This window comes from Bos grunniens, chromosome 23, assembly GCF_055505025.1.
Source record: "Bos grunniens cultivar Pamir isolate PY7600 chromosome 23, Bosgru_T2T1.0, whole genome shotgun sequence".
NCBI lineage: Eukaryota > Metazoa > Chordata > Mammalia > Artiodactyla > Bovidae > Bos > Bos grunniens.
The window spans coordinates 37,248,410-37,271,267 of NC_141187.1; the positions used below are offsets into that span (position 1 = coordinate 37,248,410).

General features: G+C 41.8%; 1 protein-coding gene across 1 annotated transcript; it reads right to left on the minus strand.

Moving 5' to 3' along the window:
• Positions 1 to 20,410: 20,410 nt before the first annotated feature.
• Positions 20,411 to 22,396, minus strand: HDGFL1 (HDGF like 1). Its single transcript, XM_086370046.1, has one exon. The coding sequence runs from the start codon at positions 22,335 to 22,337 to the stop codon at positions 21,621 to 21,623; it is 717 nt and encodes a 238-aa protein (XP_086226172.1). The 5' UTR covers positions 22,338 to 22,396; the 3' UTR covers positions 20,411 to 21,620.
• Between the last annotated feature and the right edge of the window lie 462 nt (positions 22,397 to 22,858).

Sequence of the window (22,858 nt, forward strand, 5' to 3'; positions counted from 1 at the left end):
AGTTTAACTTTTGTTGTTGATATTTAAGCATAATTTCATCCTGGGAAATTCACAGTGAGTGATTGTGATTGCATTTTCCTCATCTACATGCCTCTGACACTCTTGTTGAGGATGCTAATCTTGTGCAGAGCTGTCTTTCGAGTTGACGATGCTGCCACATCCCACTCCTGTGGGAAATGGAGAGATGGCATGCATAAAATCGAATAAAATGTATTAGGGCCAAGTTAAACTGCTAATAAGATAATCACAGTAATAGATCCAAAAATTATTTTAAATCTAGTTTTAATTACTTAAGTTCATTCCAGAAGTCCTACTGATATGATGAGAAATTCACAAAATCTATACAAATTGAAAACAGAAATTATATTGCTTATTAAAATACTATCTCTATAATATCACATATGTAAATTTATGCACATATACATAAATTATACATTTACATGTATAAACTTTAATTTATCAGGACTACTCAATTTCATCTCCTAGTTAATAATTTAGTACTTATTAACGTTCAATATTCCCATCAAAATATATTCTCCCATCAATGATGAGAAAACATAAAAGTATTACAGAATGTATTTTCTAAACAAAACTCGCTTCCCATTTTAGAAACTTGATGTCACCAAGGCATTACCATCAAATTTAACTTCTGTATTTTATTTTAAGATAAAAATAGAGAAGAAAGCTTTCAAATCTGTAAGTCCAAGAAAAACTATAATTAGAATCCCTGGCTCTGGCTTAAGATGTATTCTACATTTTATTTCAGCTTGACAGTAGGCAGGAGATTTCTCATTCAATTTCAAGTTGAAGCCAGAATGAAAAATGCTTTAAAAAAAAAAAAAAGCTCTGGTTTCTGTCCTTATAATTTCCTTCTCCCCATGAAATGAACCTATGCAGAATATTTGAAATATCATCCCAAATATACCCAGCTCTTGTCTATTTGTCATTAAAGAAGTTGGATGACTGAGTCTTGAGGGGTCCATGGTGGATCCAATTGGAAACTCATGTCTATAGGGCTTTCCCACCAATGGGTTTCCAGTGGACTCAAAGCACTGTTATTTGCAGAGCAGTTCCTGTGGCTCATGGCTGGCATTAGATATTGCATAAGCCTTGGGATTTGAAACTCAAGACAGGCTCCCGTGGCTTCTCAGCTTTCTTTTTAGTTAAGGACAGAAGACTATCTATCTGTGGCTGAGCTGTCAAAAAGGCCTGCTCTGAAAATGGATAGGCCTGTAGCTGGGAAATTACTGGCCAGGAAACCTACAGTGGCAGGGCTCAAAACCTCCTCTGAAGATATGATATGGAAATAAATGAGTGGGGTTGAATCAGAAGGTCAGGCTAGAGGTCAAAACATTATCCAGACAGAAAGAGACCAGCTTCCTAACTGGTCTTACTGTCTTTAATGGAGTGATCTTTCTCAAGTGAAGTGTTGGATATGCTATTCCCTTGCTTAAGACATTTTGGTAATCAAGGCCTGGGGCAAGAGTACAGATAGAATCCCATATACATATGGTTAAATATATAAAAACTATTCAATTTAATAAATTGATAAATAGAATATGTTCTGGGAAAAATATGCCTTTATATTGACATTGTCTTATATATAACATGTAAAATTATGTTTTTTTAAATATGAAGTCAGGAAAATAGCAAAAATAACTAAAGTGTGTCACTGTTCTGCATATTTTAGTATTCTGTTTAGTCTGGTGAGTTTAGAATGGGTAATAGAAGCACACAAAAATATAGATTTTATATATGTCTATAATATTGTCAGGCAAGTGTATGTTCCTCGGTTCTGTCTCGTCACAACAAAGATTTGGAGTGATGGACATTAAAGCCCCCTCGGCATGTCACAGCTCTCGGGTCTTGGACAGACTGTGTTATAGCTCTCAGGTCTTGAATGGACCATATTATAGCTCTTAGACAAATCAGTGTTACAGCTCAGTGTTACAGCTCTATTTTATTTAGACGATAGCAGGAAAATCCATCTTCAAGGCATGAGGGCACGTCGATCCAAAGACGCGAAAGGAAGAGCACCCCAGCACTCTTCAGAGAGAGAGAGAGAGCCCTTTGCCTCCTCTTTTTATATGTTTTTTTCTCCCTCCTAGGCCTGCCCTATGCAAATTGGGCTTAGTCAGGAATGCTGTTCTACCTGAAGTCCTCACTCTGGTCCTCGGACCTTCCTTTGACCTTCCTCTGTTCTATTTTCGCGGGCTTTTCCCTTCCTTGTCTTTTAGCCACCGCCATTTTGGACTCCTTTTCCCTATTCTAACTACCTAACAATATCCATTTTAGGAAAATTACTAATTATATTATTTTAATCAAATTTTTACATAATTTATGTTCTAGTAATTACAGTGATCTAGAGGATTAAAAAACAGTCCAAGTATTCAAAAGTTTTAGTTTCACTCACTAAAGATGTAAGTCTAAGGACAAATGAAAAATGAATATGTTTTCACACTTTCAGTCTTTTCTTCCAAAATGTTCAGTTGTCTTTAAAATTAAAAGGCAAAAGGCAAATTACAATAAAAGTGTCAAAAGAGTAAGTAAAATATTTTAACAAGCTGAAATCTTTATGTAATTTTAAAGAATTTAGTATTTTCATATAAATAAAGCCTTTTGGATTTTAGCATTCAATGTAAAATTTTCATGCTTTATGTGTTTTCATGAATATGTTTTTGTGTATATATTATGTGTGAGTGTATATGCATAGAGAAAGAGCAAAAGGCGGGGGTAGGGGGAGAGAAATTTTTAAGGAATAAAAATACTTAATTTGTTGTTGTTTAGTCACGAAGTCATGTCTGATTCTTGTGACCCCATGGACTGCAGCCCTCCATATTCCTCTGTCCATGGGATTTCCCAGGCAAGAATACTGGAATGGATTACCATTTCCTTCTCCAGGGGATCTTCCTGACCCAGGGATCGAACTTGTGTCTCCTGCTTGGTAGGCAGTTTCTTTACCACTGAGCCACTTGGGAAGCCCATAAACATTTAATACTGTACAACATTCCTTAGCCTTTATGTGAAAATTTTGAGAATACCACCCTACTTACCAAATTAGGAATTAGGAATTAATTTTATTTCATTCCTCATCTACAAACTAGAACATTAAAGATAAGCAAGGATATGGATGCTCTTTTGGTCCTAATTGAAAACTGTCCTTTTTAGGCAAAAATCTATTGCGCACATATTATCTGAGAAGTTTTAGTCAATTAGGACAAATAAATGCAAGAAAATTGCTTCCATTTTTTTCCTCAAGTGTTCTGTTTGTGAAACAGGGTCCATTTCCAGTGTTACATGGGCACAGTCATAGGTCTTCACAGAGTGAGGACTCAGTAATTGGCAGACAAAAGCCCAGCTTACGGGGGGCGGGGTGGGGGGGGATGGGTTTCCCTGGGCTCTGAACATCCATAACAAGAGCTGATGTTTTAGATTATGTGTTGAACTGGGCAGAAATGACTGCTAAACCCAGAGCGCAGAGCGCAGAGGACTGCTAAACAAGACCACAGAGTGGCTTGTATGATGTAACTTGTTCTGTGTTTTCCATGTCTCCTGTAAATGTGTTATCATATTTTCATAATTTAAAAAAAGAAACAAAAGCTTCCTAAAGCATGGGTTCCAGAGCAAGGGCCCCTCTCACCCGAGACTATGAGCAATTATGTCAATAGCTATTCTGATCTCTACACTAAAATTCATATATTTCAAACACAATAGAGAAGACAAGGGTTTTTATGTGCAAACTTGCCTTTCTTTTTCCCACTTGATGCTTTCCTCATTCTTCCATGTTCTCATCCCCAACCAAAGGAAAGAAAACAAATTATTCTTGTTTTTCATTTCTTATAATGTTGGGTGCTTTGAAAAACTCTAGTCCTTTTGCTTTCAAACCCTTTCACTTCACTCTTTCCTGATTAATTGGCCATTAAAGACTCAAACACAGATATCACCATATATGGGAAACTTCCTTCTCACACCCATCTGGGTAAGGGTCCCTTCCAGGTACTTCTCCAGCACCCTGGGTCTCCTTCCATCATAGAATTGGCCACACTGTAGTGTAATCTTCTAATGAGAAGACTGCTCCTAATTATTTGAATGTTAAGGACAAGAACTGCATTTAATTTGATTTTATAATCCCTCCACCTTGTACATCATCAATTGATGCATTGTGGGTGATTAATAAACATCTGCTAAAAATAAGCTATTAAATAAGTAAAGACACTTAACTGTTGAATTGTTGCCAGTGTAGGGTGATATCAACTCTATTTATATCCATTCATTTGATTTTGCCAGACAGCCAAATCATGGTCAAATCAAAGCCCATCCCTGGGATGTCCACCCAGAACAAGGCCTTTATGGGGGTCATAAAACAAGGCACTTCCCTCAAGATACACAAACTTCTCTTCAAATAGAAACTGAGTTGGCTGGCATCAAGCCTTGCCTCTATTTCACTTACTCCTTATAAGCCTCAACTTCATCCCTTTGTCACCACATGTGTGAAAAGACAGCTGATGTCAGTGTTCTAGGCAGAGTTTTCAAAAAAGGTCAACCAGCATTCAGATTTATGCTGCTAAAATTCATCCCTTCTCTTTCAAAAATTTAATGAGAAAGGACAGCTTTGTGAAATGGAGGAGCAAGAACAATATTGCTTAAATAAATTGGAATTTGCACTTTGATTACCCTGCAGTTTCTGCCATACTTTACTGGAAATGCTCCCTGCAGTGCAGGCTTTCTCTGGAATGACATCATCATATGAAGCCATCCTCACTATAATTATTTCCATCCATATTTGTAGAGCACATAGCAAGAACATTCAGTAAGGAATATTTGATGCATATAGAACCATTTAAAACTGTAGAGTCACCAGAAAGCCCCATTAAAAGGCAAATGATATATCTTTATGCATGCCTTGAACCCCAAAGGATATATTTCACATTCACATTTAGAAGAAAAAAAAAAAAAAGAGTCTCTTGCAAACAATGAGACTCTGATAAGAGCAAATATCCTATGCCATGAAATAACAAACAAGTATAGCTTCAGTTTCTTTTCTTGGAATAACACTTTTAAAAAACTGTGACATTGCGGGATCTGGCATATTTTAGTTCACATTGTCAAACTGAAATCCTTTTGGAACTTAGGCTCTGTCAGTGCTAATACCAAGTATTGGGATTTAAAATTTTTATTCCTGGGAATCCTGGTTTAAAAATTGATTGTTCTCTTTTGAATGCATTATTTTCGATTTTAATAGAAGTGAAAACACCAATGTATTAATTTTCTCAAAAATCAAATAGTTAGAAAAACAAGATGCTTTGACACTGTATATGATATAAATGTAAAAGCTGAGATGGCTACCCTCACAATTTGCAATTCCCTGATTTCCTGGGGCTAACTGTAGTAGAGGTGGGGGTAGGGGAGAGCAGCCTCCCGCTGTCGTGATGTTAAAAATATGTGGGCAGGTTCTTTGTCTTCTGGAAAAGAAAAGCTTCTACCATCTGCTCACCGAGGCTCTGATTTTGTTTTAAATGTAGAAAAACACGTGTTTAACTCTGCAGTTAGTGATAAGGTCCAAATTCATGTGTTCATCCATTCATTCATTCAACATAACAACCAGGGAAAAGAAAAAAGGTGTTGAATATGAAGTTGAATTGAGAAGTGTACTTAACAGGATGGAAATGTGCTTCTTCTATTTCTCTCTAACCACTATTTTCAAATCTGCTCTGTAAAATCTCCCTTCCATGTCCTTTAATGTCATCTCGATCAAATGCTATCATTTTTAACTAGTATCAGTTGCTTAAAAGTTCAAACTAATCTCTGTTTAAAACTTCTGTCCACAGCAGTGTACTGCTTTTGCTTCTCCCCCTGCAAGGTGGTCTTCAACCTTGTTGGCCACCACCTGCTATCTTCTACTCTCTCCGGAGCTCTCCCACCCTGGCCTTGTCCCACCAGGAGGATGGTTGTGCTGCTGTGTGTCATCTTTAGACTCTGGCCCCAGCCCTGCATCACAGGTAAATGGCTATTTTCTATGGCAGGGGGAGAATCTTGGTCCCCTAAGTCTCCACAGAGGACCCACTCCCCATGAGCCTTGTGACTGAGTGTAACCTCCCTCCACAGCCCCCTTGGCCCTGGCCTACCACAATACATCCTCAGTCTCTCGATGTTGGGGTCTCCTCAAAGGGCACACTGACCACCTGCCTTCATAGCTCTCCATCATGTCTCCAAACTCCCAGGGACAGATGCTGTCAAGCACAGCTTTATTGACATCTGTTTGGCTGCCTGAAGATTGTTCTCTTTCATATTTTTGGCTTCATTATTTTACTCTGAATGATGATGTATTTCATAAAAACTCAGATGTGAAATGAGGTCAGTATCATATATTCATCCAAGCAACAGACGATCACCCATGTTTACGGGTCAGTATCAGATACCCATCTGAACCAGTGGTCAGACACCCACCCTGGTTTATGCTGCAGTGCAAAGCCTGCCATGAGACAAAGTCTCATTTGTCTGGACATGAGCCACTCTGGGGGCTGAGCTTCAAGGGTTGCTACTATGCTTTCATTTGCATATGGCACAAAAGACATTGGTCAAGTTAACTATGATAATGCAGTCAAGAGTTGTCAAACACATCAATTTTCCCTATTCTCACATTTCCTGTTTCCTTGATGGAAATTTGTGATGGTAAGTGGCAGCAAGTGGCTCCAACTAAGTTCTGATCACATTTGTAGCAGAATTAAATAGTTCTGTTAAAATGTTTTACATTTTCCATTGTTTCTTAGGGTCCTTGCTCTGTACGGAAAGTAAAACCACAGTATCCTGACAGTGGATGGTTTTCGTCTTACTAGCTTTAAACTCCTGAGGACCTCATCACTTTTTTGAGTTTATAATCAGAAACTAGAAACGCTGACTCTCACGGAAAACTCTATTTCTAGGATTTGGGTAACAAGTTATCCCAGTCACTAAATAAAGCTCTACCTGCCAGAAAAGCAACAGTTACATTGAACAAGTCTGCCAAATACTTTAAATACAGAGGGGCCATTAGGGGATTTAGGTTAAATACTGATGTTTTCTACCATCACAACAATGAGCCTGTACCGTTCTGCTTGACCAGGAAGGGTTTTAAATAAGTCATTTATACCTACAACCTTCATAAATTGTATGCTTCTTTCACACGTGTTTAAAGAAACTTAACACCTCTTCAACTATACATCGTAAATAATATTGACCAGGAGGCAAGTAACAGATAAGACTGTGGATAACTGCTTTAGAATTTGGTTTAAATCATTGCCCTTTTTCATTTTTCAAAGAACACTGAATTAACACTCATAATCCATCCTTAGATCTCACTAAATAGCCCTCTTCCCCATTAATGCAAAAATATTCAAATGTTGAACTGTTCAAAAATTTTCTGTGAAGTTATAAATGCTAATCTACAGTTTTCAGAAATTCTTTCTCATAAATTTCCAATGTAAATTTATAACTTGCTACCATGGGGGGTGGATGGGAAACCAACTTCTTACTATTATCATCTTAGAAAAGGAGGTGAAAGTATTTTATCATAAAGAAAGCTGGGCCTCAAAAAAAATTTTTTTTGAAACTATCTAAATGCCTGCTGCTAGGTGTGTGTAGGGAAATTTGTTCTTCTTGAGGAACAGGGCATGATTTTACATAAAAATACTTCTATGGTTGACTTCCCCAAATTTCTTAATAAGTGTCTGGTGAGTTTATTTGAAAATGCTGATAGAATCCCTGGGTCAGGCATGAGGCAATGAGTGGCTGCTCACCAGTGTTCATCGTGTGCTTTCACATTCAAACTAAATCAAATCTGATCATTTTGCTTGGTTCTGAAAAATGACTCCAGGTCCCCTTTTCCTCTTTTCATTATGACAATTCTTTCATTTACTTTCTCTTTAGCTTCAATTTTTGCTTATGATTGTAACTGTTCATCATCCAATAAGGCTTCGAAAGGCTGATAATACTAGGGAGAAAAACAAAGGTATTTATGGGCTGAGAGTAAAACCTAATTAGGAAATTAATTATCATTTCTGTGCATATTTTCATTAAAATGCAATTTGGTTCCATTCCAAACAAATTTAAATTCCAGAGAAACTATGCTTGCATATCTAGATTAAGAAAGCTGAATAAAGTTTCATTTTTAATAGAATAGATCATAAGACATATAGATGTTAACCAAATGAAAATGTAAACAATTCATAAATGTTTCAATGGTTATAACTCCTCTGTGTCTGTTAGTTGTTCAGTGTCTGACTCTGTGCAATTCCATGGGCTGTAGCCGACCAGGCTATCTATCCATGGAATCCTCCAGGCAAGAATACTGAAGTGGGTAGCCATTTCCTTCTCCAGGGGATCTTCCTGACCCAGGGATCAAACCCAGGTCTCCTGCATTGCAGGTGAATTCTTTACCATCTGAGCCACCAGGAAAACCCTCTAACTTGTCTACCTTAATCTTAAGCTCTGGAATTTATGCCACCCAAAGTTTCCTGATTATACCTCTAAAATGAAATTTTCCCCTGAAACATCATCCCTGGCTATTTTCAGAAAGGCAGTGTTCAAAGCAGAGTCCAATTACTAATGACTATTAATATCTTCTTTAGTAACAATAAAATAACCCCTGAAATAAAGTCTTAAGTAAAATGCAACTATTTTATATATTTAGGTGCTGCTTGCACAGTAACTAAGCCAAAACTGAAAAGAAGCCATAGAATTTTGCCTCCCCTGATAAGTATTCTTTAGGTGTGCAAGATTAAGCAAGCCTCTATTGTTCAATTTCTATTAAAAAAATAATAATTCATTGAAAGATCACAAGTGATATTCTCTTACTCAATCATTTATTAATTAATTCATTAGGCATTTATTTTGTGCCTACTGAACCCTAGTACACATATTAAATATTAGAAATATATTGCAGTGTAGAACTCCATCAATGCACTTGAAATCTCAGAGGCAGTGACTAACAGAGAGGAAGACCAGGAGATTCAGCTAATATTTGATGCATTTCATCAGGCTTCAGGAACACAACAGGGAACCATGGTCTTTGGTGACTGACTGCATGTATAATGAGCTGGGCAGTAAGGTTAAAAAGGCAGCCACACAGCCACAGTGAATTCAGCAAACCATCTCACTAACACATTTGGGTTTTTTTTTTTGTTTTTTTTTTTAATGTATGAATTTCGAGCTACCTTGAATCACTAGCAGGCTCCTTCTAATTACTAACAATGACAAGTCTGCCCTCTCAGCTGCAGCTGGATGCCCCAGGCATCTTCAGAGCAAAACCAACAAATGATTGGAATACTATGATTTAAACTCAAAACCAAAGCACAGTTGGAGATTTTTTTTTTTTACAAGGCTGCTTGAACGTCTTGCATCCAGGGTTTGCCAGATCATAGAAGATGCAGAAGGACAGCACAAGGTCAAATCTACATCTCATATACAAAGAACAAACTGGCTTTCTAATCCGTTTGCCGTAGCTCATAACTTAGAGGACATGTAGGATGAATAGCGGGGTCCCGGGCACGGAGACCACACCAATGACCCCAAGTGCCCTGCTGTGAATAATGGCCATTATGAGAGGGAGGTGATGGCAGCAGGAGCAATATACCGTCATCTGTCCTCCTGAACCAGAGAGAGAAAGTGCAGAAAAAGCAGCCTGCAGATATACACTATGCTAATTATTTTTGTGATATAATTTTTGGGGGCATCTCTATCTGAACAGCCAAAACAGCCCTTCAAGTGTAGCAAGAGACACCTTGCCATTAACCATCTGTGGCTTGAGGTCTGTTTTTTTTTTTTTTTTTTAATTTGATAAATATGTGGTATCCATTTTGGTCTCATAAGATCACTAAAAAAAAAGATTCAATATGCAGCTTCTATGAAGGAAGGTTCTCTTTGATCTCCGTGATAACACATATGGTTATGCTGTCAACATAAGAGTTTGGGGGCCATTTTTCATCCACCGTTTTTAACATGTTAGTTATTATTTATATTCACTGGTGGCTCAGATGGTAAAGAATCCACCTGCAATGCAGAAGACCCAGGTTCGCTCCCTAGGTTGGGAAGATTCCCTGGAGAAGGGCACGAGAGCTCACACCAGTGCTCTTGCGTGGAGCATCCCATGGACAGAGGAGCCTGGCAGGGTACAGAGTCAGACACGACTGAGTGACTAACACTTTCACCTGAGGTAATCTCTTTAAACAGTTCCCAAGGTGAGTACAATCAAAGGACCAGAGAGTTGGTCTCCTGCATGATGTAATATTTGTTTCTGGGAGCTGAGAGCGGTGATGTTTACCAGGGGGAGGGAAGAGGACTGAGGGGAAGACAAGAGAAAGTGGACTGTGTCTTGTTTTTGGTGTTTTTGTTCTACACTTAGCACTTGGGATGTAAAATGTCATTTTCCTTATTCTCTCTTTTTTTAAGCCACAAGTCAGAAATATTACAGAGTACCTGCACTGCTTGTACTGCTTGTATGGTGGCATCTGCTTGGCATTCAAACACATATAAATCAATGTGATTAAATATAGTTAGAATGTCCATTTCTCATGACAGTCGTAAGAAGCACAAGAAGGTGGATACTCAGCTGTCTCATTCATTGATGTAGCCCCGCCCTTTTCTGTCTCACTGAGGAACCTGACTGTGGATTGTTTCCACAAGGCCATGCGTGCTTCCGGAGAGCAGTAGTTACAAAAGACAATCGAGTGGAAAGAGTAAAACTACTGGCTTTCTCTCTAGTGTGAAAGGAGGCTTTTAACTTCTCTTAAACCCATCTCTGCACCCTCTGGACCATCACCCAATCCAGGCTTATATTGTTAGTTTCAAAGATTAGCATTTCAAGAAACCCAGGATGCTACAAGGCCTCTCTGTGGGAGACTGAATGCAAAATAGGACCCCAGAAACATATTTGATTTATATCTATTATATTGATTGTAAACTCTGCTCCTGAAACAACAATTCAGATTCTGGACCAGAAGAAAAAAAAATGGCTTTCAAAATCTAAAATGATTTAACACTAACAAGAAATTCAACCTATCTTTATGCAATCTAAGTAAAAAATTGACCTTGAGAGTTACAATAAAAATTTGTCTCTGGGATATTCTCCACCTGCACACACACTTCCCTCACTATGCACACTCCAAAATGAATCACTCAGGGAAATTAGCTAGTAAAGACTGGCGTGGGGAGCCATTCCAGCAAAAATAACCACACTGCAAACCTTAATCTGTAAGCAGGCAGTCACCACATGCCTCACACATATCCCATCAGATTACAACAACATCCAGACCTGACCTTATCTGGCATCACATGTGAAGCTTATCTCACATGTGCACAGAATTCTCAGGACACTGAGGTGTGCCGCTGACATCTACCTTGATTCCATTAGGTTATAATTGACTATTTACAGTAGCCAGGACATGGAAGCAACCTAAATGTCCATTGACAGAGAAATGAATAAAGAAGATGTGGATATACAATGGAATATTACTCAGCCATAAAAAGGAATAACATTGTGCCATTTCCAGAGAGATGGATGGGCCTAGAGACTACCATATAAAGTGTAAGTCAGAAAGAGAAAAACAAATACCGTATATTAATGCATGTATGTGGAATCTAGGAAAGCGCTGCAGATAAACATTTTGCAAAGAAGAAACCGAGACACAGAGAACAAACTTATGAACACTAAGTGGGGAAAAGGGATGGGATGAATTGGGAGATTGGGACTGACATGTATACACTGCTGCTGCTGCTAAGTTGCTTCAGTCATGTCCGACTCTGTGCGACCCATTAGACGGCAGCCCACCAGGCTCTCCTGTACCTGGGATTCTCCAGGCAAGAACACTGGAGTGGGTTGCCATTTCCTTCTCCAATGCAAGAAAGTGAAAAGTGAAAGTGAATTCGCTCAGTCCTGTCTGACTCCATCCATGGGATTTTCCAGGCCAGAGTACTGGAGTGGGTTGCCATTGCCTTCTCTGATACATACATTACTATGTATGAAATAGGTAACTAATGAGAATCTACTGTATTCCTCAGGGAAAAGAAAAACTGCCATCTGTATGTAAGACGTGTATTAAGTTCACCTTAAAAATGTATTCTAGTATACATTAGGTGCAAATACTGTTTGATTCCACTTATACAAGTTACCTAGAATAGTCAAATTTAGAGAGTCAGAAAATACATTGGTAGATGCCACAGGATGGAGGGTGGGGGTGAGGCGTGGGGAGGGAAAATGGGAAGTTAGTGTTTAATGGGGACAGAATTTTAGTTTAAGAAGGTGAAAAATTTGGGAGAAATGGATGATGGTGAGAGTTACAAAACAATGGGAATGTACTTAGTGCCATTGAACTGTATGGTTAAACATGGTTAAAATAGAATATTTTATATCATGTAATTTTTACCACAAGAAAAACATTTTTTTTTAAATGGATGGTTGTTTGTGAAGTGCTCTCCTAGGTATTGCAGAAGATATGGAACATTTTATGGCCCCTGTGGTTGAGCAGTTTCTATTTGGGGAGAAAAAAAAAAAACACATAAAATGTTAAATGTCACATAGACAAAATCTTGGTCTATATCACAGAGCAAAGAAGACCACATGGATGTATCTGATAAATACGCAAAACAATGCTCTTGGGCAATAATTCTCATTTCAAATATTAGAGAATCTGTGTGTCCTCTCTGCTGTAAGTTGTGCCACCTGTAACTTATACACAATGAGTATTATGAGTTTGTGTTTTCATAATTATATCAATTCAAGGCCACTTTTATAAGAATGCCATTCTGTGCACTTACATTCTTTTTTTTTTTAATTTTATTTTATTTTTAAACTTTACAATATTGTATTGGTTTTGCCAAATATCAAAATGAATCTGCCACAGGTATACATGTGTTCCCCATCCTGAACCCTCCTCCCTCCTCCCTCCCCATACCATCCCTCTGGGTCGTCCCAGTGCACCAGCCCCAAGCATCCAGTATCGTGCATCGAACCTAGACTGGTGACTCGTTTCATTCTGATGTGACACATGGAAGGATGGGGAAGGTGAAAGATCCAGGTGCATGCCTAAACCTGGCCACCAGCCATCACGGCCCTATTTAACATCACGCTGTTTCCCTCGTGGAGTCCTTCTTACTCTGCTCTGTTCTTATTCGACAGCATTTATAACTTTCTAACATACAGGATAATTTTCTTATTTGTTAAGTGTCAGTCAGTTCAGTCACTCAGTCGTGTCCGACTCTTTGCGACCCCATGGACCGCAGCACGCCAGGCCTCCCTGTCTATCACCAACTCCCGGAGTTCACTCAGACTCAAGTCCATTGAGTCGGTGATGCCATCCAACCAACTAATCCTCTGTCTCCCCTTGTTAAGTGTAGTCTTGTTTAGTCCCCTTGTTAAGTGTAGTCTTTTTTTAAGTTTTTTTTAAACTTTTATTTATTTTTACTTATTTATTTTGGCTGTGCTGGGTCTTGGGATCCCGGTTGCTGCATGGGCTTTTTTCTAGCTGCAGTGCTTGGTCTTCTCACTGCGGTGGCCTGTCCTGTTGTGGAGCACGGGCTCTAGAAGTATCCAGGCTTCAGTAGTTGCAGTTCCCGGGCTCTAGAGCACAGGCTGAGTAGCTGGGGCACATGGGCTTAGTTGCTCCATGGCACGTGGGATCTTCCCCCAAACTGTGAAAGCCAAGCAGTTATTCCACTTCTGATCATTCAGCAGATTGTAATTTTTAAAAGAAAAAAAATAAAAGTGATTCACACTATGGAACAGCGACTCATCTTTTTAATTTTTCTGTTTTTAAAGTATATTTGAGGTGTATTCATCAAAGCATTCACTGACTAAAATGAGTGCTTTAGGGTCTTCCCTGATTGTCCAGAGGTTAAGACTTCTCCTCCCAAAGAGAGGGGTGTGGGTTCGATCCCTGGTCAGGGAGCTAAGGTATCACATGCCTCTAGACCAACAAACCAAACTGAACCAAAATGAACAAAAAACAGAAGCACCATTGTAAGAAATTCAATGAAGATTTTTTTTTAATGGTCCACATCAAAAAATAAAAAAAAATAAATTTAAAAAAAGTCGATGCTTTTGTCTCAGCCTCTCAGGGTAAAACAAGGATGAAAAAAGAAGGTGATGATAAGCATAGGGCTAAAATACAAACATCACAGAGGAAAGGCACATGAAAAAAACTGCACGAAGAACAAAAGGAATGACTGACAAATACTAAGCACCAGGAGAATCACAAGTGGAAGGGGAAAAGCAGGCCTTGCTGACAAGTGATGAGCAGTGAGAAAGTAGCTGAGTTGAACATATTTTTTAATGAAGTGTTAAGTAGATCACCAAGAGAGGTAGGTAATGACTGTGATGAAGAGTTGACCAGGGTGCGAAAAAAAAAAAAAAGCAAAATTAAGTGACACTTGGTAAATCACAGGAGGACATGAAACCTAAGAGAGTTTCTGAAAAGAATGGTCCATCCCTCGCTACACTCCGATGCCTTTTAGTAATCAAATTGGGCAGCTCATTAAAATTATGTGTGAATAGATAGATACTCTGGCAAAAAGGCAAAGGAGAGAGACAAAACTAGAGCAATACAATGGCTATATCCACAGATGCAGAAAACCAGCACTGGAAGGTTCTGGAGGAGATGGACTGCAGAGATACTCATTGGAAAACAGTGAGTGGATCCCCTGGGAATAATAGGAGCAATGAAACTGACCACAGGAGAGATGCGTCATGCCAAAAGATAAGTATTTAAAATTGGATGTGTTTGCATGAAATAATTCAGTTAACAGCAAGGGAATTTAAAGAAATTAGTTGAAGGAGTCATGTGAGTAAATGGGAGGATAAAATTTGGTTTCTCTCTGTGTATGGACAGAATAAATACAGGATTTTTCCCAACTAGGAAACTGTCTGGTCATTGGTGAGTGGCTTCCAGTGTTTTCCTAAATAAAAGTGATGCACTGGGCCATAATTATTTCAAATGGTATGGTTAGTTCTCTGGATGACACAGAAAGAAAGTGAATTTACTTGTACAGAATGCTGATATTGTGTTGGGTCCTCTTTGATATTTTAACATATATTAAGTCTTTGGCTTCACACAACAAAACTGTCACGTAAAAGGCATGATAACCATGTGTAGCTGGAGGAACCTGAGATCACACAGCTCTCAACAGCTCGGAATCACATCTAAGCATGGGTGGCTCCAAAGCCAGGGGCCATCAAGCTGCTTGCTGCATCAAAGGAAGTTGAGAATGAAGTATCAAATTATTAAAGAGAAAATATAACTTAAGGAACTGGATATTGTATTGAATATGCTTATTCACACTCAGAGTCAGATGGCCAACTTGAAAAATTTGATTTATCCTCCTAGGGTCTTGCTAAGGCTTGTTATTTAATGAGACCAACACGTACCTCTATACAATAACAAAAAAAAAATCTTTAAAAATGGTATACACATCCACTTAAAAAATCCATACTGTGTTTTATTAAGCATAACAAAATTCCCCAATTTTTCTCAAAGGGCTGGAATGAGTGTGAGCAGCAGGACTTAGTCATTCATTCATTTATTTCTTTATTAACAACCATTTATTGACTGCCTGGACTTCCCTAGTCGCTCAGGCAGTTTAAGGAGAAGGCAATGGCAACCCACTCCAGTACTCTTGCCTGGAAAATCACATGGACGGAGGAGCCTGGTAGGCTGCAGTCCATGGGCTCGCTGGGAGTCAGACATGACTGAGCAACTTCACTTTCGCTTTTCACTTTCATGCCTTGGAGAGGGAAATGGCAACCCACTCCACTGTTCTTGCCTGGAGAGTCCCGGGGACTGGGGAGCCTGGTGGGCTGCTGTCTGTGGGGTCGCACGGAGTCGGACACGACTGAAGCGACTTAGCAGCAGCAGCAGCCTGCAATGCAGGAGACCCAGGTTTGATACCTGGGTTGGAAAGATCCCCTGGAGAATGGAATGGAAACCCACTCCAGTATTCTAGCCTCTACAACTCCATGGACAGAGGAGCCTGGCGAGCTACAGTTCATGGGGTCACAAAGAGTCCAACACAACTGAACAACTAACGCATACACACGTTGTGTGCCTAATGTGAACCAGGAACCTTGCTAGATTCTCAGAATAAGCAGAATGATCATACTTCCTGTCTGCTGAGAAGGTACAGCCTATTGGTTGATACAAACCAGTAAATAAATTTCACTGATTCACTGAAAGAAAGAGAGCATATTTTCTTTCTCCTCTAGTCTACTGGAAGGGCAAAAAATAGAGAAGAAAGTAGAATATGATCAGTATGGATATAAAGTTCTCCAGAAACACCCAGAGTGGCTCTTGCCTTGAGTACTTGGCCAGGCTCAAAGAAGGCGGCAAAGTCATTTAAACACAAGGACAGCCTGTGTGCATAGCATGTGTAGCAGAAGCTTCTTTGACTAGAGCGATGACAGTGAAGCAAAGAGAAGGTGCCCTATGTGCCCTGAACACCTACTACATTTTCAGGAAACTTAAAAGGGATGTATGAACCACAGGGAAGAATGTGTGCTGTGGATGAGAATTTGCAGAGGCGTGAGAGCTGAAAGAAACAAAATTTACAACCCTCGTTGGCATCTTAGTCCCCTGCCAAAGTGACGTAATCACTGATGCTTGTGTGAAATACCAAATACTTGGAAAGCCTCACAGAAACCAGAATGCTAAATATGTCTGCAGATCACTGACAATGTGATGAACACACATTTACTTGGAATGCTTGAATACGATCTTCAGAACAGTCATGAATGCATCTGACTGAATACCCCCAACAAAGCATCAGTAAAAGGCCAGGAGGTGCTCTTTGTTCAGTAAAGTAACTAATTCTTGATCAGTAATTTTGTCACTGAGACACGCTTGTTCAGAAGAAAATAAAAAAATAGCACCAAAATTATGGGAGATTTTAAAATCAAAGAAATTTTTAGAAAGCAGTGTCTTTTTCAGTCCACACAATATTCCTTGGTCACCAAAGCATATATATAGGGCCTCCTGCCAAGAAGAGGGGTGAGAACACAGATTTTCCATGTCTCCCTTTCTTTATTGGGTTTTTATGTGTGTGTGTGTGTGTGTACTAACTCTTGTGAATCATTCTTTAGGTGCACTATTACTTAGGTCACCATTTTAACTACAATATTATTCTCATCAAGAAGGCTGCTTCCTAATAAACACTAAAGTTTTCTATCTTCAACATTTGAACAAATAAAAAGAAAGAAAGAAAGAATACAAAGAGAAAGATTCAGATGGTATAATAGTAATTTCACTTTATGTCATTCAGGTTATTGAATCATTTCAGAAGATGTATCTCCACAAAAACTTTATCAAACCTGCATGCCTGCCTGTGGCAAATATAGTGATCCATATTCAGAATTCCTATAGTCATATACTTCTTGAAAAATACTGAATGTGCAATTGTCTTCATCATTTCACAAAGTCATTTAATGACAAAACAATTGTCAAATGTCCCAAATGGTTTTTCTTACACACCCACAAGCAATGTTTGCTAATATATTATTTCCTATACAAATTTCTAAATGGTCACTTCAAAACAGTAGAGCGTGAGTACTTCCATTTTATTCAACAAGAAGTTTTATACAATGGGAAATGATAAAATAAAAACAAAGCACCCATGATTTACAAGGAGAGACACCTGCCTTTGAATTTTGTCTAGTTGAATTGTCTAGTTGTCCGACCTTGGGAAAATAACAACTCTGGCCCTCATCTCTCTCAGCTTTGAAAGAGAGATCATAGTAGGTAACCTAACTGGGTAGTTGTATTTATAAAGACATTATGTATAGAATCGGAGAAGGCAATGGCACCCCACTCCAGTACTCTTGCCTGGAATATCCCATGGATGGAAGAGACTGGTAGGCTGCAGTCCATGGGATGGCTGAGAGTCAGATACAACTGAGTGACTTCACTTTCACTTTTCACTTTCATGCATTGGAGAAGGCAATGGCAACCCACTCCAGTGTTCTTGCCTGGAGAATCCCAGGGATGGGGGAGCCTGGCGGGCTGCCATCTATGGGGTCACACAGAGTTGGACATGACTGAAGTGACTTAGCAGCATGTATAGAATACAGTACACTGGCCTGACTCATTTTAGAGACTCAGTACTAGCTACTCTCATGATTACTTGTTACTGATATGAAAATAACATTTTTTTTAAACCTCTGATTTCATGGTAGTGCTTTTCTGAAGGGCTTCCCTGATAGCTCAGCTGGTTAAAGAATCCCCCTGCAATGCAGAAGACCCCGGTTCAAATCCTGGGTCAGGTAGATCCTCTGGAGAAGGGATAGGCTACCGTGGGCTTCCCTTGTGGCTTAGCTGATAAAGAATCCACCTGCAATGAGGAGACCTAGGTTCAATTCCTGGGTTGGGAAGATCCCCTGGAGAAGGGAAAGGATACCCACTCCAATATTCTGACCTGGAGAATTCCATGGACTGTGTAGTCATGGGGTTGCTTTTCTGAATGTGCAACTCATGGGGAGAAGCTTAGACTTGGACCAGCAAAATTTGTATTTGCAACCTGAGTGTTCTGTGAAGTGCAAGAAAAGCCAGAGTTGCTCTCTGAACCAGAGTTGCTTCCAGTGGGAAATCTGAATACTAATACCTACTTGCCAGATTACAATGGTTGAATGGGGCCATTCTTCTCAGTACATGGTAAATGTTCACTAAATAGTAACTCCTAGTATTATTGTAAACAGAAATAGTTGAAAAGCAAGGAATCATCTAATGTATCTGCCTTGAAATAAAACATGTGTGCATGCTAAGCTGCTTCAGTCATGTCCAACTCTTTGCACTCCATGGACTGTAGTTTGCCAGGCTCCTCTGTCCAGGGGGGATTCTCCAGGCAAGAATACTGGAGTGGGTGGCCATTTCCTCCTCCAGGGGATCTTCCAGATCCAGAGATTGAACCCTCTTCTCTTCTGCCTTCTGCATTGGCAGGCCAGTTCTTTAACACTAGCACCATCTGGGAAGCCCTGAAATAAAATAATACCATTTTATACAGGAACAGAAAAATAGGACTGTCTTCAGTTGCTAACCTTACTGGTTAGCAATAGCCTGGCAGGTTCTATGAGAAGGACTCGAGTATTTACTAAGTCCTTGTATGCATGCGATGACACCACCCTTATGGCAGAAAGTGAAGAGGAACTAAAAAGTCTCTTGATGAAAGTGAAAGTGGAGAGTGAAAAAGTTGGCTTAAAGCTCAACGTTCAGAAAACAAAGATCATGGCATCTGGTCCCATCACTTCATGGGAAATAGATGGGGAAACAGTGGAAACAGTGTCAGACTTTATTTTGGGGGGCTCCAAAATCGCTGTAGATGGTGGCTGCAGCCATGAAATTAAAAGATGCTTACTCCTTGGAAGGAAAGTTATGACCAACCTAGATAGCATATTCAAAAGCAGAGACTTTGTCTAGTCAAGGCTATGGTTTTTCCAGTGGTCATGTATGGATGTGAGAGTTGGAATGTGAAGAAGGCTGAGTGCCAAAGAATTGATGCTTTTGAACTGTGGTGTTGGAGAAGACTCTTGAGAGTCCCTTGGACTGCAAGGAGATCCAACCAGTCCATTCTGAAGGAGATCAGCCCTGGGATTTCTTTGGAAGGAATGATGCTAAAGCTGAAACTCCAGTACTTTGGCCACCTCATGCGAAGTGTTGACTCATTGGAAAAGACTCTGATGCTGGGAGGGATTGGGGGCAGGAGGAGAAGGGGATGACAGAGGATGAGATGGCTGGATGGCATTACTGACTCGATGGACATGAGTCTGGGTGAACTCCGGGAGTTGGTGATGGACAGGGAGGCCTGGCATGCTGTGTTTCATGGGGTCGCAGAGTCGGACACGACTGAGCAACTAAACTGAACTGAACTGTATGCATGCAGTGTTGAGGAATACTGAAACTGGAACCCAGCATGAGCACCATTAAGTAGATCCACATAACCCCAGATACTTGCACAAATCATTGAAAAGACACAAAGTATTCTGCAGATACTACATTAAGAACTGGAAATAAAAAGTAACTGCTTCCCCCACCCCCACCCCCGACCCCCACCCCCCGCCATAGAAAGTGTTGGGAGTCGTGAGATCTGGGAGAGCAGCAACAAAACAAAGACTGAATCTGTTTTTTGGCAAAGCCTGTAGAATATTAGAAACTCAGTCGCTGTCCCAGGTGTCACCATTCCAGCATTTTAAGTTCACTTCTTTCTACTCATTCTAATCAGTGGCAGTAATTATTATAGACAGAGTGAAGTGTAAATACCCTAACAGAAGTTTATCAAGGGTGATTCTAAAGGAGCCCTGTACACTACAAATAATTGCTTTTAACACAGGATGTACAGAAAACAAAGAGGAACATTAAATTTAAGGGCAAATTCTTCAGAAACCAAAAGAACAGACTTGAGATTTGTTAAAGTAATCAACGGGTTTTATTTCCTTAGAACTGAAAATATTCAGATCTAAACTTCGAAAGCTACTGTCAACAATATTTCCTCAGAGCCCAAGGGAGAAGGGCATGGGTGAGACAAAAGATGGAGGAAGGCAGAGAGACCACCAGGAAGAGGTGGGGGAGGGGCCCCTTGTTTTCCTGACTTAGTCGGTTACACATCAGATCTGGTGACAACACTGAGGGGACCAGGTCCAGGGATGTGGGTGGGAAAAAAGGAACAGCGAAACTTAACTACATAAACGAGCCATGAAACTCCAAGTAGAAAGGGAACCACCTAGTTCATCTCAGAAACGGTTAACTGCAACGGTAAAACTAGGAGAGTGGAGGTACCCAGTTCTCTTATACCTGGGTGATGTTTATGACTTGCGGTGGCCTTGAGGCTGGGGGAGGAGGGAAAGGGGTGGCCAGGGGTCTTCCCAGAACATCCCGTGAGCCCCTAAAGATCTAAATGGGGACAGATGTTCCTCAGCCTTACAACCCAAGAAGCTGGGCGAAGCTAAGCTTCCGCTCGCGCTGACAACCTGGAAGAGCCCACCTTATCTGATGAAAAACTACAACTCCCATAACTCCCTGGGTCAGCAAAAGGGAGGCCCTCCGCCAAAGCCGTTCACTTTCTCAGAATCTAGGCCTCAAATACCGTAGGCCTGGGAGGAGTGGACGCGAGCTCAGCAATACACCACCCTCCTGCCATTCCCACCACCACAGCTTGAGGGTTGCCTCTGCCAGGTCCCTGGAAGTGCCCCCCGGCTCCTTATCCTTCACCCCTTCCGAAACTCCCGGCTATGATTCCAACGTGGACTCCAGAAGGCCGGGGCGGGGGTGGGGGAGGGACAGGGGGCATCAGGAGGTGGAAAACGGCCGGTCTGGGCTCCAACAGAAGCCTTGGCAAACAGTTCCAGGCAGGGAGGGGCCACGGTGGTTTCAACTCGCCCCAGGGAGCAGAGGCGCTGACTCAGATCCCAGGGTGTGGGGGCGCAGAGGTGAGGGCCTGGTGGGCTGCCCTCTCCGGGTCAATCCCCGAGGGCCGGGCGGGAGAGGCAGAGAGGGCGGTGGAGAGCAAGTGGGGTGGGGGAGGCAGTCCCAGTTTGCAGGCCATGGCCAGTTCCCCCTGTGACAGCCAGGCCTCAGCAGGAATGGGGTGGGGGGCTCTTCTGGAAACTTTGGTGACTACTGGCTCTCGTGGCCACCTCCGACGCCTGGGGCCTGGGCCTCTCTCTCAGCGGACTCTTCCTCTGGCTCCTGCTCCATCATGGGCAGCCCCCAGGCCAGGCCCAGCACGGAGGCGGCGGGGTCGTTCTCCACCTCCACAAGGAGCGGCCTCGCATCCTCGGCATCCTCGGCCTCCTCGGCGACAGCGGCCGCCTCCTTCCTCTCCTCTCCTTCTTCAGGATCAGCCTCCTTGGGACGCTTGGGGATGTCCTCTGGCGGGTCCTCGGCGGTCCTCTTCAGGGTCTCCTTCTCGTTCTCTTCCTCAGCTGGCAGGTCGACGCCCAGCTTCCCTTGATCATCGTCGTCGCCGCCGTTGGTGTGGCTCTTCGGGTCCTCGCCGCCCTCGGCGGCCTCGGGCTCGGGCTCCTCAGGGCAGCTCTTCTCCAGGGCGCACTGGTAATCGGAAGCCTGGACGGTGGGGTTGTTCTCAATCTCCCACAGGCCCTCGCTGAAGCCCCGCCTCTTATTCGGTTTGCCAAACTTCTCCTTGGACTCCTCGTACGGGAAGAGGTGCCTGGGGCCCAGGAAGGCCGTCTCGTGGGTCCCGAAGAAAAACACCTGGTAGCGGTTGGCCTCGGCCGTCTGCTCGATCCTGGCGGGCCAGTGGGCGTAGCCCTTTAATTTGGCAAACACCAGGTCCCCGCACTTGTACTTGCGACGGTAGAATCGCGACATGACTGCGGACAGGGCCTCAGCGGCCGAGAAAGGCGACCCACCGTGGCTAGCACGGCGGCGGCCGCTGGGCTGAGACTGCGCGCGCCTCGCCTCGAGGGGGCCACCCCCCGACCACGCGCCCCTGTGGGCTCAACGCTCCGGCGCCCTGAGAAGGTTCTAGTGCGAAGAGTGCAGTATCTCGGAGAGCCTAAGCCTGTTTGGGCCCAGCATCGACGCTGGAGTTTTCTAGAATGAGAGCTTGAGGAGCTTGGGTGTCCCGGGTGGCGGCTCTGCTGTGCCGATCCATCACTAGGCCTCGTTTATTGTGATAGCCAGAGGGGCCTAGAAGGGGAGACATGAGGCAATGTGGCGAGACAACGCAGGGACAGGACGAGCACCCATTTCTGTGAGACTAGTCACAGGTTAGGGCACATTTGCAGGATCGGTGGGGATCCCCATCTGCTCATGACAGAAAACTCCATTCTCGCCTCGGGAGATTCCCTAAGTCAGTGGTTTCACCCCATTTCTGATTTCCTTGAGAG